At 41.5% G+C, this 20,115-nt stretch overlaps 1 protein-coding gene across 5 annotated transcripts in view; it reads right to left on the minus strand.

Moving 5' to 3' along the window:
• Positions 1-20,115, minus strand: part of LOC129761847 (sex determination protein fruitless) — a 717,406-nt gene that overhangs the window by 26,768 nt on the left and 670,523 nt on the right. For 2 of the 5 annotated variants that reach the window (XM_055759642.1, XM_055759650.1), the window contains one exon: positions 259-18,541. The exons of the other annotated variants lie outside the window; for them this stretch is intronic. In XM_055759642.1, coding sequence (XP_055615617.1) covers positions 17,994-18,541 — 548 coding nt within the window. In that variant the 3' untranslated portion in view covers positions 259-17,993. Of the gene's footprint in view, positions 1-258; positions 18,542-20,115 lie in introns of those variants that run through there. 5 annotated transcript variants of the gene reach the window in all.

Genomic DNA, 20,115 nt, shown 5'->3' on the forward strand with positions numbered 1-20,115 from the left:
TTTACCCATTGGGTATCTTTTCTTGAAGATTTGGGTAGAAGTAGTTTAGAGTAAAGTAACGTCGCGAATTGATTTTGCGCAAGCACCTGGAAAATCTTCAACTCTCTGATCGGGACAACAACTCGGAATCGTGCAGTCAACGGGGAACCGCCTGACTAAACGTTACTACGAAACTCTGAGCATCGAACGGAAAGAAACGGAAAGAAATGCGGTCAGAATGGATATTCTATTAGTGATCAGGATCACAAGCGTGTCGTGAAAGCGTTTACGTGGAATTCCAATGCTTCGGTCAGGGAGGTGGCCAAATGGTTGAATCTGTCCAAGTCTTTCGTTCAGAGCGTCAAGGGCCGGGAGGGACTACACACGTACAAAGTGCAGAATGCTCCGAAACGGCCGGAAACTGTGCACCCAGATGCTGACGAAGCCTCATCGTCTCATCATGGATGTTGAGACTTACGTCAAGGCGGACTTCCGCCAGCTTCCAGGGTTACTGTTTTTCACCGCCCAGCACACGTTTGATGTTTGAAGCAGAAACTTTCCAACTTTGCCAAAATACATGATTTGGCAAGCAATCTGCTCATGTGGCAAACGGAATGCGCCGTTCGTGACTACCGGGACTGTAAACGTGCAAATTAACCTCAAGGAGTATCTACAGGAGCGTCTACTTCCTCTGGTGAAGCAAAACGATCTAGCCTCGAGCCACTATTCAAAGAATATCGTGGAGTGGTACGAAGTCAACGGGGTCACTTTGGTACCCAAGGACATGAAACCCTTCTCCCCCCCAACGCTTCGAAGCTAAGGCCCATCGAAAAATACTGGGCTATTATGAAGCAGGCACTACGGAATCATCCTTAGGTCGTCAAAACTGGGGAAGACCTGAAGAAAAAGTGGGTTTACGTACAGAAGAAGCTGCAGCCAGATATTGTACAAAATCTTATGATTGGTATTGGTACTGGTATTAAAGTATTGAAGTTGAGTGTAATAAATATGTCAAAAGCTTACTAATGGATTATATATTATTTTCTGAAAGTTTGAAAAGGATCGGTCAACTAGGTAATTTTCTATAGCGTTTTTTTCCTTGATGCAAGCTGATGTGGGACACCCTTTATGAATTTAGAAATAATCGACAGCACGTGGAGATAGTAGTCCTGAATCTGACGAAGACATATTTACCAATGCAAGCGATAAATGGACTGTTGAACGAGGCTTTTGACTTCCAGCGCAATAGAGTGGACTGAAGTCATGAACACCAAGTTGTGATTCGGGAGTCGAAATTTACCATGACCGCATTCACTGCTGTAAAACGTTGAAAATCCTGGGAATGGTGGTCGACTGCAACCGGAATTTCCAAAACCATTTCGACGATGTGAGGACGTGCTGTGCCACTCGGTTTTATATTTTTGAAAACGGTTGTTACAAACCTCACTGGAGTAATAACCGAAAGATCCGTTCAACAGCCGCCTCACGTTCGGTCTCTAATTGACGTGCCTGGTCAGAGATGAATCTCTCCATTTAACATCCTCGTGGACGCGGCAATAGTCTCCACAGATGCGAGCTTCCTCTCCTAAACCAACGAAGATGAGGAAACGCACCTGGCTATCTATCCTTTGTCGAACTTGTCTCAGTGAAATACCGCAACTACGAGGTTCGATACGCGGACGAATCCGAAGGGATGCAAGGAGTTGGTTTCGAGGTAAGCGCTCACAAGAAGACTCTAATTTCCAGCAAAGAACTCGCCGGCATCCGTCAGGCATCCTCGGCCGGAATCTTTGAAGTTGTCGCTATCCCGTCTACCAAACCAGTCCTGAGCATCTTCTGAAGCGTGAAGCGCCACTAGACGACCTCAAATTATGGATCACCAACAGATTCAGAACTTTTAGGGTGGAACTCCACTGAAGCGAAGTTGTTCTTCTGGAAAATTGAAGGCGCCATAACTACAGTGATGGGTACTAAAAAAATCACACTCATTTGAAATCAAAGTTTTCCGATATTAGAAGTTTTTTCAAACCTTTCGGTTTTCCAGTCAATACTACGTTAAAGTAAACTTGTGTAAATTTGTTTTGTTGTTGTTTCCGGTATTTACTGAAGTAAACACTATGTCGAACACGCGATAACGTGTGAGCAATAGCAAATCATTTAGGCAACGGAATATATAATTGACCAATGCTTGAAAAATATCTACATGCTGAAAAAATTAAGAAATTTATCTCTTCGTTCAAATTTCTGCCCGAGATCGAACTTCACGTATTTGAAGGTCCGTTTAGTTTTAGTACTCGAAGTTTCAGCATTTTGTATAAGAATGGTATTCAGGTAGCCCAACGAAAACAAATGCACCCTGGTATACGTGTAAATTTCCATTACATCAAATGACATAGTATTTCCCGTCTTGACGATCATAGGACACTGACTTGCAACATGCTTTGGTCTTCAACACACTCTGACAAACTATTTAGTATCGAAGAGTGAGGAATTTGTTTTGTCGGTTTATATTTTGTTGCACGTCGTTTGGTGGTAATGTTACAATGGTCGTCATAGTAGCCCAAATATTTGCAATTACAATGACAAATTGCAGCTTTGTGTGTAGCATCGTGTTTTTGACGCTAAGGAAGCTACCGGAAAATGGGCGGAAAGCAAATCTTAACACTGGTTCGAATTTTGATTGTGCGTGACTTCCAGTGTAAGGAGTCCCATCGAAACATTGCTGGGAAGTATGGGGTGAGCCGTGGTGCAGTCCTGCTACTCATTCGGATGCCTCAGAGGACCGAAACGTAAGACTGATGCAAAAACGGATACGCTAATCAACCGGGATGTATAGAAAATCCCACGAACGAGCATTTAGGCGATTAAAGAAAGGTTGGACCTTTCCAATCGCACCAACAAGCCGCTGGAGTTCCGGAAGCGCGTTATTCGGTCGGACGAGTCCAAGTTCAAGCTGTTTAACAAGAAATGGCGACTCCGAGGGTGGCGGAAGAACGACGAGAGCCTCCGGAACTGGCATCTACAACCGACTATAAAGCACGGTGGTGGAAGCATTATGGTGTAGGGCTGTTTCTCGTGGGCTGGGGTGGGAAACTTAGCGCAAGTTTACGGTATTATGACTACCGATCGTTACATCGACATTTTGTGTTACATGGAAGAATCTATGCTGCAAATGGGGCTGGAGGATAACTACACCTTCCAGCAAGATAATGACCCGAAAAAAACAGCAGCATTCTTCCGATCGGCCTGGACCAAACCAATAGTGTGGCAACCCCAAAGCCGAGACCTATTGAGAACTTAGGGACGATTTTGGACAACAAGGTGGACAAAACTGTCGTTACAAACAAGTTTTCGTTTTCAATATCCTTCCTGATACTCCCTGATCCTGCCACCCATAGTGACCCGCAACGAAAAAATCTACTCGAATTAATAAAATGTTTCATAGCTGAATGATTATAAATATTTGGATGATAATTAGGGTAACCTCTCAAATGAAAGTTCATATCTAACGTTATTGAACAATATTGAATAATTCCAATTTTATATGCAATTTTTCATGTTCTATGCATACACGTATGACATGGAAAAAATCCACTGGAAAATTTCACAATATTTTGTAACAAAACATTGACACACCGAAGGCTTTTTTCAAGTCTAAGCGGATGAAAGCTCTGGAATGGCCTGCTCAAAGTCCACATTGGATCCCTATTGAGAATCTGTGGGCTATCCTGGACTATAAGATGCACAAACTGGCGAAACGAACAAGGACACGTACTTCCCAGCAATATCGAGAGCCTGGAAGGAGATTAACGTGCAACATCTGAAGAATTTGGTGGAGAGCATGCCGAGATGATATGATGTTATGCCATGGCCAGCCCGATTCCTTGATCTAAATCCGATAGACAACCTGTGGCAGGGCGTTCAAAAGTCCGTGAACCCTATGAGCTTGGGAAATGAAGAGAAACTGTCAAACGAAATCCATGAAGCATGTGCCGAAACCTCGTGGAGTCAATGCTGAAGTGATCTGTAACAACGTTCCATAGGTCGACAGCATAAAACTGCCTGAGATGCAATCGTCCTTTCCCGGCATAAGAGACAAATCCTCCCAATGCATATGTTAAGCGCCACTCGCAATTCGAAACTATTATCACTGAGTTTTGTCTGAGTGGTCCTTTTGTGGTGGCGTAAAATAGGGTAAGCAAAATACAGCGAGGCTTAGGATTACAACTTCTTCCGCGCGAATACAGTCAGCATCTGCACATCTTCCTGCACACAATGCGCTGTGCTGCATCCCATCCCAGCTGGTCAGCCCTTAATCCAGTATTTATGCTATTTTTCCGGCATCCGAATTATTCCGCGGATTAAAGAAGAGACGGGGAATTAAGCCCCCTCCCTGTGCATTTACAAACCAACTCAGCCGGCGAAGAAGAAGAATGACCGCGGGTGTGTCCCATTTGGCGAGGAATCGTCACATCAATACATGCATTTTGATTTCTGCAAGAAGACCCCTTCTTTAACTTTCGGGGCGGCAATCAGTCGCCGCAATCGTTAATTAAAATTCAAACGACTTTTAACAGTTGACTTCCGACTCGTTGCACAATTACAACTTCGGAATACTAATGCAATGCCCGCCGAAGGAAGGAAGACGGCACCGCAGCAGCAGCGTCATCAGCAGAAAAGACAAGTCCACTGTTCGCTTCCGCCCCCACCTCCAGAGATGGACTGGACCGCCAGTGACAATAATAGTGGCAGGATTTTGGGGGGGAGTGAAAACTTTTCCTTTTCCCGCAGCAATAATTATCGTTTTCTTTGCGCTCTCGCTATGATTGAGCTTTGCGGATTTTCTCCGAGACTTAATTGTTTTGTTTTTGTGCTTTACGGTGAGAGACGAGGGTGGAATCGAGGAGGAGGATATGAGTGTTATCCTTTGTCATGTCCCTGCCTCGTTTTGGCAATTGCCGTGCTGGAAACCGAAAGTTTTTTTCTGTCGGCAGAGGATTTGTTTTTCGATTTTTCGAATCCACCACCACTGGAACGTTTATGCGGGGATAATACATAATTGTTGCTGGTGCGGCCACAGAAGTTATGCGTGCCGTGATTACTAAGAGCGGGTGATTCGTCGTTCAGAGGAAAAATTGAATCAATTCACCTAATGTATAAACCAAGCAGTTTGATAGTGTGATAACAATTTCTGATGAAAAATTAGGCTGGTGTGAAAGTTCCTATGCAGCCTTATTCTGTGCTAAGAAGTGCCAGCACCTTCTTCATGGATCACAACACTACACTGCTTACGAAAAAAATCCGAAACGGTTTTTTACTTAAAGTGTCCAAATGGCGATATAGAGGCTGTCTCCAATGGAATCGGTGTTTGAATTCTAAGAACAATAAGGCTTGTAGGACATTTAGAATACGAAATCACTGTTCATTTTATAGCAGCGGATACGCCTATCTGAAATAAATCTTTTAACAGCAAATTGTTTGCGAAAACTTGTGTCTTGTGTGTTTTGTTTTGAAAAAGTTGTGCTGGATGAAAGCCGAGAGAGAAAAAGTGTTTCGATTTTGGACACTCACATTAAAAATCAGACGTCAGGTCTGGCGTAACGGACACTATAATCGCGAAATCGCTGAAAGTGGCTGAATCGACCGTATATGATGTGCTGAAACGTTTCCGTGAATGCACAACTGTTGTTCGGATGGATCAGAGAACGCATCGTAGTGGAATTTACGATCGAAACCTAAGATTGAAGGTATTGAGAACTACTCGGACTACGACACCGCCAAAAAACACAATTTTAACCAAAGTACCACCGAGTGAATCCGTATGCGAGAATATTGTCGTAGTTTCCGTGCCTGCAAGTAACTAAACAGGACGTTGAAGCAAAATCTGGGGGAAAGTTGTATAACAAGGTTTACGAAATACGAAGGATGCCTGCTGATGGATAACGAAACGTTCATGAAGATGGATTTTGAACAGCTTCCAGGCCTGAAATTCTAAAAGGCCAATGCCAGAGGACATATTCCTACCAAATTTAAGCTCGTTTTCGCTTATAAGTTTACCGCAAAGCTCTTGATTTGGCTAGAGATTAGCAACTGCGGATAGAACAAAACTGAAAATCACAAAACTCAAACTTTGGCGTCTATATGTGACACTAATAAAAGAAGTTCGATTGAGGTGAAATTTTGCCTAGAATATTTTCGAGTCGATTTACCGTAAATCTCATTTGAAATTTTCTACGATTCGACACACGACATATTCGACTTCGTTTGTAATATACAACATTGGGCATTATCAAGGTACATTTATCAAGGTGAGAATCGCACGGTTTACCAAACCAAAAATATTCTTGACAACTCCTTTAAACATTTTCTTTTAAAAAAATTTATCTAGTGACATATTTGCGGCTAAATTTTGTATAATTTAAAAAAAAAACGAATCTGAACGCAACGTTACTTTTTCATTTTGTTAGTTTTATTGAGATCGATTGTTCGGTCCCCTACGAAGACAATGATTTTCGAAGTATCTTATATAAGACAATGAAATACGAGAGAAAGAATCTATGTCACCGGTGGTGCATTTTCGTAGAAGTGTAGGAAGCTTATTAACGATAATACGTCTGATCGATATACATTCTTTGCAAAATAAATTTTAAGTATGCTCAAATGAACAGTGTCGATGCCCAATTGATAGTATACAATAGTATGTCCTATAAAAAAATGCGAAATTGGTGTATGTAATTTTTGGTTGGTTTCTTTTTATTAGATTTTAAGAGGCGTAGCACTTAAAGGGTGTGTCATATCAAATTGCATCACGGAAAAAACGCTGTAGAAATTTAATTTTTAGGAATTATATCTTCAGCTTTCGCTTATAATCAGATAAGAGTGTATAGATCACGTTGGCCATGCTTCACTGTCAATTTTTCGTAAATTTGGAAAAATGTCGTCGAACGAAAAAGAGCGTCGTGAATTAATCCTGCGCACTCATTTCGAGAATCCGGAGTTGTCACATCGGGACATCGGTAAGATGCTGGGAATCGTCCAATCCACGGTCAGCAGAGTACTAAAACGATACTTCGAGAACCTAACCATCGACCGGAAGGTGAAGAACGGCAAAAATGGATGCTACGTCAGTGAAAAAGGTCACAAGCGCGTAGTTAAGCAGTTTAGACGTGATCCGAGAAGTTCGGTCCGGGATGTCGCCAATAAGCTGAATTTGTCAAGTTCATTCGTCCAGCGGACCAAGCAGCGGGAGGGCCTGCGTACATACAAGGTTCAGAAGGCTCCTAACCGCGACGAAAGGCAAAACATGGTGGGGAAGACGCGAGCCCGGAAGCTGTACACCGAAATGCTGACGAAGCCGCATTGCCTGGTAATGGACGACGGAAACCTACGTCAAAGCGGACTTTCGTCAGCTGCCGGGCCTGTTGTTCTTCTCCGCAGAGGACAAATTCAGCGTTCCGGAGGAGATTCGCAAGCAGAAACTATCCAAGTTTGCCAAAAAGTACATGGTGTGGCAAGCGATCTGCTCTTGCGGAAAGCGGAGCGCCCCCTTCGTGATGACCGGCACGGTAAACGGGCAGGTTTACCTTAAGGAGTGCCTACAGAAGCGCTTACTACCACTATTGAAGCAGCACGAGGGCCCGACCATCTTCTGGCCGGATCTCGCTTCGTGCCACTATTCAAAGGACATGTTGGAGTGGTACGAAGCCAACGGGGTCACCTTCGTGCCAAAGGAAATGAACCCGCCCAACGCGCCGGAGCTTCGCCCAATAGAGAAATATTGGGCGATTATGAAGCAGGCCCTCCGGAAGAACCCAAAAGTTGTCAAATCGGAGGCGGACTTCAAGAGAAAATGGATTTCTGTTCAAAAAAAAACTACAACCTGACGTTGTACAGAACCTTATGGACGGGGTAAAAAGGGAGGTGCGAGCATACGGGCTTGGGCTCGAAGTATGAATAAAAAGAAAATGCCAAAAGTTGTTTAATAGTTTTTATTTTACTGTCTAAAATTTTCAAAAGGATCGGTCTACTGGGCGAATTTCTACAGCGTTTTTTCCGTGATGAAATTTGATGTGACACACCCTTTATGCCTCATTTTTGGTTGGTTATTTTTAAAGGTTGTTTAGAAAAATTAAAGGTAGCCTTTAAAAAAATCCTGTGAACGAAATAGTAAAGTGTATTTGAATTAAATTGCATTGAAAACAAGTAGTGACCACTCGGGGAAAATCTGTAATGCAAATAGTGATGATTGTGAGTGGTTATCCGACAAACGATCTTTGGATTGAATGTTCTCTCATTGTTGTGCTATGGTTTGACATACACTACAGGCGAGCTATATTTTGGCATCTTACACGAAATTATTCGTACGATTGTTTACATAAAAATTGTTTGCATAATTACGATACGAATCACTCAAACAAAGTAGAAAAGCCTCATCGACATTTTTCAATGAGCATATTAGCGCGTTTTCTGAATTAAAACTCGGTAAACATTATTACTTATTAGTGTTTATACAAGTTCTTGAATGTATTAGAAAACAGACAAACGAATGGATATCAATTAGTCCACGGAGCCATCCATGGTTGGCCTGCAATACCTAGAAGGTTAAGCACAAAGTGAATCAGAATCCGGAATATGTCAAAACAAACGAATATTCCGAGATCCTCCATGCAGATGTTGACCAAGGGTATATTCACGGTATTCTAACGAAATTATTTAAATTAACTAAATTTAATAGATAATAAATTTTCTACATCGAACCAGTATCGAATACGCTCTCAGAGATGTTTATCCTGATCATCCTCATCCTGACGGAGCTATGAGTTGGAGAAATTTAATTATTTTAACAGCTGAAAAAGCTGAGAATATTATAGAAAGATTTCTCCTTGGAAATATTTTCTCCTTTGTTCGTCGTATCACATACGCTAAATTCTCGCGTAATTTTTGAAAAGGACATATGTGTTTTGATCGATTCTCTTCATTGAATTTTTCTTTCAATAACCACGGTCTTATAGACAGATTTTGCGCCAGCTTTGCCACATAGTCTTATAAATGAGGTCTCCTTCTACACTTCTGATCGTCGGAAACCTCAGAATATTGCTTTTCCACTGAGTTATTTACGAAAGAGAATATTGATGAAGAAAATCGAATAATGCAGACAGGGCCTTTTCGAAAGTTACGCGATAATTTTTTTCACACGATTGATGCGTGGGCGCAAAAAAGGGTAATTTCCAGCGAATCACGTATAAAAAGATTGCTCCGTCATAGGCAAACATTAAATCGTATAACTTGGCATACTTTATGTCGTGTACAAAGAGGGATCAAGTCACAATCGTACATAATGGCGATCGAAGCATACATCGTGTGTATCTAAAATCGGATAAAATGCGAAAAAAATTATTGTATTTATCAGGACTGATTAAGGTATAACGAATTTAGGTATAACGAATATCGCTTTCATGATATACACTATCGTTAATTTGAACTAATCGACGTCATATTTCCATATCAGGCAGATGCAGTTCGGGGATCACATAAACGTATAATTTGAATCAATGTAGTACTGCGAAAAATCGATCGTATCGGTATCGGTTATAAATGTAATTATAACCTTTCAAATATTTTGCAGCATTGGTTTTTTTCTATGTTAGCAAAAAATCGTATATTCGTACGACAGTAGTCGTTTAAGATGCTTGTATAAATAGCTTATTTATCCAAACCAACTCGTAAGCATTTGCCATGTATGTACAGTAATTTACATTCAATGCGACATTTTGCTAATTGGACAGACCTGTAATGCGAACATCGATTTCGGGGCCCAAATTATGGCCTCACATTGAAAGTCATCACCAGACGTCGATACTGTACCACTCTCATCGCCAATGTTCGATTACAGGACAAAATCGCCTCTAATGCGACACTGAGTGGTGCCTCGGCATGTCGCATTAAATGTAAATTACTGTATATCGCCTCCAATTTGCATGTATATGCTAGTTAGGCGCATCATCACCCAAAATGTAGGATATATGATAATGTATATGCGCAGTTAAACGATTTAATGTGCTTGCTGAGTCGTCACAGCCACACTCGCAGGATTTCTCTTTTCAACGAGGCGACGATTAGGCAGTGCCAAATCGTGTAATTTCAAGAAATTCGCATACAAAAAATTATCGTAAACAAAGTTGTGTGAAGAAGGAATTTAGTGTGTTTAAAATTTTAAATCATGAGTGCGAAAGAGCCCTGTGTGAATCGAGATGCGGATGAAACATTATCACGAACACCGGACATGGATACAAAGGGGCCAAAGCTTACTACTACCGAATTCTCAATCTGACGGTTGAGTGCCGATATCAGTAGGTATCCGTATCCGTCCTGATCCCTCCGTGCTACCACCAGGTAAGCCAGCACTCAACAATATTTGAGTCCAGCTTAATCCTATCGGGGATATCCCTGCTAATCAAGGATCGTTTCCACCTTCAGGGTGGAACGGGATGAATCAATCTGCTCAAGTCAACATATTTTCTAATAACAATAATCCATAATCAATACTTGTACTTCCACCTCCAAATTGACCAATACACCCATGATTTGCCTTTCGCAGGTAGCCCCATGAACTGGCTTATACTCTTCAGTGCATTGATCAATACATCCGCCGCGTGAGAGTTGAAAATCTAACCCGACTACACAATGATACCTGAAAGGCGCAGCATATGAGGCAGTTACTGACCGTCTCGGGATTCGTGCGACAAGTTGGCAACACTTTTCAGTCTCGCTATGTCCTGGGTACTTCTGATCAATCTGTTGTCGGATTAAGTGCGATAAAAAAAATGTGGAACGTCTCAAAACACTCATCGAGTTTGGAGGCAGTTGATTAAAAGACTCATCTGAAGAACGTGTCCCTGCGGGAGGGAAGTGAGGTAAAGTTTCCCGCACATTTGAAAATGGGGTAGCCAAATTTCATGCAACGGTATCCCGAGGAAAACCTATAGTATTTCGGGGATTTTATGACGTGAGCATGGCGGATCGACTAGCAAGATAATCCAGCATACTAGAGAGTTTCGCAGAGGAGCCAGCATTCCGAAGTCAATGGTGATGAGCAGAGGATCGATCGACACAATTATTGACCATCCAGAGGCTAATGTTGCGTCTGTAAGATTCAATGACATCGGGTGTGGGACTGCGACATTTTTCTCTATTGAAACTGGATGAGGTGATCTGGCGTAATGGTAAAGGCTAGTAGTCACGAGTACAATTCCCACTCCCGACATTCTTTCCTCGGAATGGCAGTAAAGAAATGGTCTGAGTGGCAAATCAGTCGAAAAGTGTTAACAGTCAATAGATTACAAAAAAATATCGAAACTGCTAATAATTATGCACATTATATGCAGAACCAATCGTTACTTTTCTGTATCATTCCGGTGACACTCTGCGGACCGAAAAAAACGGTGAAAACTTTTTTGGACTATGGCTCGTCCATTACACTCACTAGGCGGCTTGGCTTAGCCTTAGCGAGATCGAAACTTGCGGACTATCGGCACCATTGTGACTAATCTGCATGAATAATGTCTTCAGGATAGAAGCCGATTCGAAACAGCTCTAGCTAGAGGTGTCTAGCACTCCGTTGGAAAGTTCCAGGCAACTGAACGATGTCCGTACTGTGAGGAATCAAGCTCTTACGTGTCAGATGTTTTGAATCAATGAACTCGTAGATAATTACAAGAACCCAAGCGACCTTTTACTATCCGGATATCATAACGCAGTACCTCAGTTGCTGGTAGGGCTTACCTTACCGTTGGAGGTGAGGGAGACTGAGACTGATGACCAGTGTTACAGAAGGAAGGGTGTTGCTTCCGGGCACACTACGTCGAGTAAGCATTCCGCGATGTTGCCAGACCTTAATTCCGGTAACGGCTAATGAGAACCCGGTGTATAATTGAAAGACTTTTTCTTGGACACATTTCCGCCATTACTATTGTATGGCAAATACATATTTAAATGCATCCAGCATAACGAAGTCGGTGCTAATGTAGATATTGATGTTTATATGGGCATTCTGAAGGAGGAAAATTTAACCTCTAAAAAGACAAACAGAGCTCTTGAAAAAGCGGCTATTACATTATGTCGAATGTCTTATGAAAGATAAAGGAACCCGACCTGTTTCGATACCGAACAAGTTCGGTATCAATACATTCAAACACAATCGACGCATGCAAAAATGGCAACATTGCCTTGACGCGAGACATAGTCAAACTAAATCATCTGTATTCGTGAAGTTATTTACTCTCTATCACATTAGCAGACCCGAATGCAGTTTGTGTAAATTTGTTGAAATGGCAGATGCAATACACATCCCTACCAACGATTGGTACACGGTATTGATAATTTTGCGGATAGCAACAAAAATACATACAGGTAAATGCATAAGGGTAAATTATTTTCAATCGTGGTCAAACATGTTCAGGGTATAATCATTTATCCGGCTAACAATTGGTAATATTTACCATTTTTTTCTAAAAGTGTAGTAATGAGGAACACTAGGTCAGCTGATCAAAAAAGTTGTTGGTCGACTTGGTCAACTATGAGCTATGGGAATGAAGAAAAATTAAAAAATGAACCCAATCGCTTTCACATTTTTTTTACGCAGGTCTGCAATAATTTGTCGGGGCGATTCGTATCTGTGCAACAAGTGTCGTTTTGACAGTGTTGTGATTGTCCTTTTCAGTCTCAAATTATAGCGCGTCAAAGATGGAGTCCACCAAGCAAGAAATTCGCCATATTTTACGTTTTTACTACCTGCGAGGTAAAACTGCAACGAAAGCAGCCGACAAAAATCGTGTAGTTTATGAACCCGATACTGTAACGATTCGCACAGCACAGCGTTGGTTTGATCGATTTCGTTCTAATGTAGTGGCTGTCGAAGATACAACCCGTACTGGTAGGCCAATCGTCGTGGAAACCGATAAAATCGTTGCAATCATCCAAGTAGACCGGCATGTGAGCACTAGCTCGATTGGCCAGGAACTGGGTATAGACCATAAAACCGTTCGGAACCATTTGCAGAAGATTGGATTCCAAAAAAAGCTGGATGTATGGGTGTCACACGAGTTGACGCAAAAAAATGTTTTAGACCGAATCAACGCCTGCGATGCTCTCCTGAAACGGAACGAACTCGACCCATTTTTGAAGAAGATGGTGACTGGTGATGAAAAGTGAATCACGTACGACAACTTAAATCGAAAAAAGTCGTGGTCGAAGCGCGGTGAGCCGGCCCAAACCATCGCCAAGCCCGGATTGACGGCCAGGGGTTTTGCTGTGTGTTTGGTGGGATTGGAAGGGAATCATCCACTATGAGCTGCTCAACTATGGCCAGCCCCTCAACTCGGTTCTCTACTGTGAGCAGCTTGACCGTTTGAAACAGGCAATTGACCAGAAGCGGCCAGAAATGATCAATAGGAATGGTGTTGTTTTCCACCAGGACAACGCTCGGCCTCACACATCTTTGATGACCCGCCAGAAGCTACGGGAGCTCGGATGGGATGTTCTATTGCACCCACCGTATAGTCCGGACCTGCCTCCAAGTGATTATCATCTCTTCCGGTCCATGCACAACGCTCTTGGTGATACTAAGTTGGCCTCAAAAGAGGCTTGCGAAAACTGGCTATCTGAGTTTTTTGCAAATAAGGAGGAGGGGGGTGGTTATAAGGGGGGGGGGGGTGATAATGAAGTTTTCTTCTAAATGGCAACAAGTTTGCGAACAAAACGGCGCATATTTGACCTAAATTGGATAATTTTAAGTATGTTAAATAAAGAGGTAAATTTCGATCAGAAATACGACATTTCTTTTTCCCCAACCCTATATATGTATATAAAGGCCTTATATTATGATGTCGAAATGCTTGTCATACCAATATATTTGCTTTGATGTTAGATTCGGTAGCCTCAGGTTCTTAATCCAAACATATCTTGTTCCCCACAAAACTAATTCAGACAAAGAGAAACCAGATTTTTTTTCCCAAAGCCAGTGAGAATAATACAACTAGTCCAAAGAAATCTCGACCCAAAAAACATCCGTTGCCGAGAGAGTGCGACAACTTGAACAACGTTCCGAAAATCGCAACAACACCACATCAATGCTTAATAATCGAAAACAAAATCAAAATCGTGCGACTGACTGATTGAAAATCTGCAACATTATTCAGTTTAAGAACCTACACAAAAAAAACTTATTTCATTGCTGTTCACTGGCCTTTCTTGCATCGCGTTCGTGCTTGCTGTATACATATGTATGTGTCTTTTCTTCTCTTGTGTTTATCCATCTGTTGTTTTCCATTCTATATATATGTGTGTGTGTGTGTGTGTCTGTTTTTGCGTATTTGTGGGTTTCTGTTCTGATCGAATGGTAATGAAATACATTTTACTGCCAATCATATGCATCATCTCTGCTTCGCGGTGTCTCTCCGCGAGAACTGCTCTCTATTGGTGTGTACTTTAACACTACTAGCTTATCTATGCCAACACCGGTTTGTGGGTGTGGGTGGGGAGATGCGGGTTTGGGGTTACTGGAGGCGGTGTTGTTTTGCTTTATGCTTGATGAGCGCGGGCGGACTAAACGCAACAACAAATAGTTCTAACATTCAAACAAAAAGAAAAGAAAATTATAAAACAAAAAAAAAGAATGATAATAAGATAAATGAAGAACAAACATTGTATAAACCTAATAGGAATAACTATGTACAATAGCACAATGTTACAGCCGTTTAAATGAGGTAGTATTCACACAAATTTAGGTTTTTCTTCCACTCTCTTCATGTTGCCTGTCTCGATTGTGGACAAGGTAAGAGTAATTCAAGAGTGCCGTGTCTCTTAAACAAGTAAAAAACTTAAACAAACTTAACAAATATGTTTAAACACAACGGTTTACGCTTTTAAAAGTAAGCTAAAAAATGGTAATTATATCATATTGCACGTTGTTAGTAAAAATAATCAGGTTGTCTGTTTTACAAGTATTCTTTACACGTTAACGCTTAATAATTGAATGTTTGTTACAGTGTCTAGTAATGTCTAGGTTTTGAGTATGTAGATGTAAATGCCTTTCGTTTGCGTCTAAGCTGGCCTTTCGTGACTGGTTTCTGTTCTATTTCGTGTTTCGTTTTGTTTGCGTTTGTTTACTTTAATGGTTTTATAGCAACGAGGAATGGCTCCGTTGTTTCATTTGTTTGTGTTTTTTTCTGTTTTCCGGGCGGCAGTAGAATGTATTTCATGTATTTTGCTAGCTTGACATTTTTTTGCTGTTCGTATGTAACTTATTTACAAACATTGTGTATTTGTTCCTTTATCATTTCTCTTTGATTTTTTTTATTATTCCTCCTTAGCTCAGTTGCGGTAAATATTTTTTCCTATTTTTTATAAATATTTGCTTTTCCATATTTATTTACCATTATAAATATAAATATATTACTTTTACGCATGTTTACGCTTGTGTGTGTATGTTTTTTTTCTTTCTCAGCTGCTAAACTTAGGTTCATTAGTTTTATTAAATTTCTCGCATTCTTGAATGTAAATAAACAGCTAACTTTTGGCGAAAAAATCGTTTGAAATGAAACAAAAACAACGTTCTTTAATTAGCCTAGAATTGAATTATTTGTGTAACTATAAATAATAAATAAATTATTACATTTACGTTACGTTTCCTACTTTTACTTACACTTGTTTTGTCAAATCATTTGACTAATTTAATTAGTAATATGCCCGCGTTTTACCCCGACGAGTTGTTGCCGAAGGTGTTTATATAGTTGTTGTTGGTTTTACTGACTGACTTAATCGGGTTACATTTCCAATTCAATCTAAAAAAAACTATGACACCGTTTACACGTACGCAGCCGCGAATAAAATTGCAATTTCTTTTTTTTTCGAAAACCAGGACTAAATGTTGAGCATAATTATTCGTTCCTCACCTCATATACCCCGAAATAGAACAACTAAAATTCATCTAGATTTGTTCTCTAACCTCTAAATGTTGTTGTGAGTACATGCTTATCTCGCCTTACGTTTGTCGGAATACACAGGGTACTCCTTCTCCCCGTTGCTATCCGTTCGTAGCTATGGTTTTTGCTTATGACCCTGTTTTCGCAGCTTGCTTGGATGTGTGTCGGTATGTGGACTTTGTTACATCGCTTGCTTCCTAAGATTAAATATGAGGTCGTCTTAGACCGCGAACAACAAACGATACAGAGAGAGAACGAAAGAGACAGCAGCTGCTAGGTAACTCTAGGAAGCTCTACCGTTTTCTAGCGAAACTTACAGCAAGCGAAAACAAGATGGAAACGTAGATTGTAGTAAGTAGTAGTAGATATAGCGGTAGTAGTAGTAGTAGTTGGTTCGTAGGTTACTTAGACTTTTTTCATTCGCTCAGCATCCAAAATCGAATGCTTTATCGGTGCGGATATTTCAGCCCACCCAAGCAAACACTGTTCCGGGCTGCTGCGATCTAAAATGGCGGAACATTTCTGAACGATGAATGGCAACGCAACGAACCGATATGAATTGTGCCTAGCGGTTAGCGATAGACAGTTACTAAGCTCTGTCGTTTGTCTACGATCTACAGTCTCTAGTTTCAATATTGGATTTATTGGTGGTTAGCAACATCATTTGCGTCGAGGACAGGTCGTTCCAAAAACTGATATGGCCTACTACTGGTGGAAGGTTTCTACCCAAAACAGAGTTTTTTTTTGTCCAACACTAGGGTTTTTCGTTAATAGGTGGGTTCGCTACTGATAATATGCTTATTTTAGTGGCTGCTTTGTTGTTGTTGGTGGTGGTGGTTATGCTACGGCTTTTAGAATATGTGTGTGTGTACAATTGAGTAAACTGCAGCAGGTCAGAGTAACATCAATGCGGACCTAGAACTAGTTCAGAGCTTTCCTGGTAATATTGTGGTAGGACACATATTGTGGTTGAAAAACGCATTGTGAATTTCCGAGAATCGGGGTTTGTTTGGGGGCCGGCTTACGTCCGAAATCCGGAAGCTCGGCTACACAGTGTGGCACAGTTTTGAATTTAGTGTCACCAATGGGGCTATTCTGGTACGATCATAACGAATTGGGTTTCGCTGAATTGCGCTCCGCATAGTTGCATGTGGGTAAACGATATCAAAATTTTTTCGACTGATTGGATATAAAATAACACATAAATAATAGGTTTGATTGGCGTCATTATAAAATCTATCTAAAAGATAAACAAGGTAATAAACTTAAGTAAATATACAAAACAAGCAAGGCCTCTGTTGAAAAAATTAACGTATGTTGTAATCATTTGTGGGGCTGTATCATTGATTTTTCTGCAGGGGAAAAAGGTCAGAACTTTCAACACTAGACGGCCGGCAGATTTGAACGATCGTAAGTCGTAAGCTATCGTAACTCTTCCCGCTGCGCCACTCCAGGTGACGGAGCGGGTTGCAGTGGAGTTGGCCGGCGCTGTGGACGAGCCATCGGTTCCGAACAACTTCCATCAATATGACCGACAAGTTTTTCCGGACAGTGATCGTCCCGACCGTAGAAACCGGTCACGCCACTAACGTTACTATCAGTGTACAGGCTCCCAACGCTACTGCTGCGTCTACCGTATAGGCTGGGCCCGTTTCCGAGATTCTTCCAGTTGCCGCTGTAAGTAGGATCTGCATCACGAAGAGTTTCCAGGTATGACGGTGAAAAGCTAGACGCTATCATGCTGGAGGATGGTCGGACGACGGTCGTCCGCTCGCTAACAGGTACATCGGTTGTTGCTACCATGTTGTTGGTATACTGGTTGCCATGAATGCTATTGGTGACTACCGTCGAGGAACTATCTATTTCTACGGTGCTATCGCTAGTATTCTGAATGCTGTTTCTAATGTGGCGCCTGCTGGATTGTGCTTTGTGATGTTGCTGCGGTTGAGGGTAGTAGCCATAGTCGACAAGGCTACTACTGCCTTCGTTAGTACGAGAATGGCCGTACGGCGAGGGCCAGTGATATCTTCTATATCAGTCCGTTGTTCCACTTTGTGAGTTCAAACCGGGCGATGACGAGGTAGTAGAGGCAGAGGATGCTACTGCTGCCGCGGCCGCAGCAGCCGTTGCATTCGGAATGGGGAAATCGGATTTAAACGGGTTCATCGAGTAGTTCGCGCTAGCAGCCGCCGCTGCCGCTGCTGCATTCAGCTCGGATTTAAAAGTGTTGGCAACGGCGGCAGCGGCCGAGAAGTCTGACTTGAAACTGTTGGCTGCAGCCGCGGCTGCCGAGATGGCAGCTGCCGCCGCGGCCGCCTGCGAGGCCATCAACGGGGACATCATGTTCTCGAACTTGCGCGTGTCCGGATTGAACATCGGGTGTTTGAATTTGCAGTGCGTTCGCAGGTTATCACTTCTCGTGTACGTGGCCCGACAGAGCGGACATTCGAAGCGGCCCGGAAAGTGCACGTGGTAGTGGTTGCGTATGTGCGTCACAACTTTACCGCAGAGTTTGCAGCGATGGAGATTACAGCCGCCCGACAGACGTTCGAAAGTCAGCCGCATATGCCAGGCCTTGGAGCCTGTGGGAAAGATAACACACAAAGAGACGGGGACAGCAAAACAAAGAGAGAAGAGAATGTCACACGCAGTTCAACATGGTTTTGTGTTTGATTTTTTGTTGGTGTTAATCCTAGCCTTGGAATTGTATTTTGGAATAATATACTTCTCGACTAAAGAAAAAGGAAGAGTTTGAAACACAAAATTAAAGGAACAGAATGAAATAATACCCAGAAAAACATAACAAGAAACGTAAAAACAACAAAAAAGTATAATGACAGACATAAAGTGGAAAATAAAACAATAAAATAAAAAAACAGAAGTGAAAAAAAATATAAACAGAACAAATGAAAATCAACCAAAACTGTACAAAAATATGTGAGAAAAAACACTCAGGTCGAATGTTCTCGATTACGGGCGCGACTCTTTCATGTAGATACAGGTTTTTAGTGCTTATTAACTCGCTGTGGACTGTGGTTTATTTGCAGCAGAGGCGAAGGGTTAAAAGTTTCTTAGATATTAGATAGTGAGAGGAGGAATCCAATTAAGAGTACAAAATACACTTAGAGTTTTTAAAAAAGGGGAAGAAATGTATGTATTCTGGCGTTGACTGGCGAGAAATAGGTAGTAAAATTTTAGTAACACACTTATTCAATTAAAACGATGACTTCGATAAAACGTTCAAAAAAGTGGACGCAAAAACAGAAACACTCTTTACAGGTATATTCGGCTCCAATAAAACGCCTCTGATGATATTATTAGTCTGTGGCGAATCGGTATAAGCAATGGATGATCCCTTCTGTTTTGTTTGCGATATGTTTTTTTGTCGCCTGTTTATGGGTACAAATCAAGAATCACCAACCAGCACCAACTTAAACGAGTACAATCAGCTATTAATAAATCGAGTGAAACATAATTACACATGACCGGGATCGGTTTTGTGAAGTAAAAATCATAAACAAAAAAAAACTTGTGAGGCCTTGTATGATAAAGGGGAAAATGAAAATAACAACAGAAACACTCGTTCACAACGCGTTAAAAGCAAGATACACATTTAGAGAATTAGTGTTAAAGAATATTATTTACACAGATACATATTTAAAGTAGGCTAGCAGAGAAAACATTTAGGAAATAATCCAACAACAACAATCGAGATCTGTAGGAATTGGCCAGCGTGGCCATCAGTGGCTCGCTTGGACCGCACTCTGTCCGCATTGAGATAACGTTATGGTAACATTTACACGTAGTGAGGCAAAGAGGAAAAAACAGTTCAAGAGTGAAGCTCCAATAACATAAAATTAAAGTGCGACATGATCCCACTTGAACGGTTCATGTTTGGTTCCCTTTATTCACCATATTTTTTTTTGTTCCGAAGCGCCCAACATGACCATCATGGAGCCATAAGAAGAAGGAAGTGGCGGACCTAGAATAACAATCAGATTGGAAGCGCGTTGGGTTCTTCATTTCCAACATTAACAACAGTTTCCCATTGCTGATAAACAAAGATAACAATGATAGAGAAAGGGACACAGCGAGAGTAAGAGACAAATAATAACAACAAAAAAAAAACAGTGAATTGTTTGCTGCTGCTTTTTGA

The sequence above is a fragment of the Toxorhynchites rutilus genome, chromosome 1 (genome assembly GCF_029784135.1).
Source record: "Toxorhynchites rutilus septentrionalis strain SRP chromosome 1, ASM2978413v1, whole genome shotgun sequence".
Taxonomy (NCBI): Eukaryota; Metazoa; Arthropoda; class Insecta; order Diptera; family Culicidae; genus Toxorhynchites; species Toxorhynchites rutilus.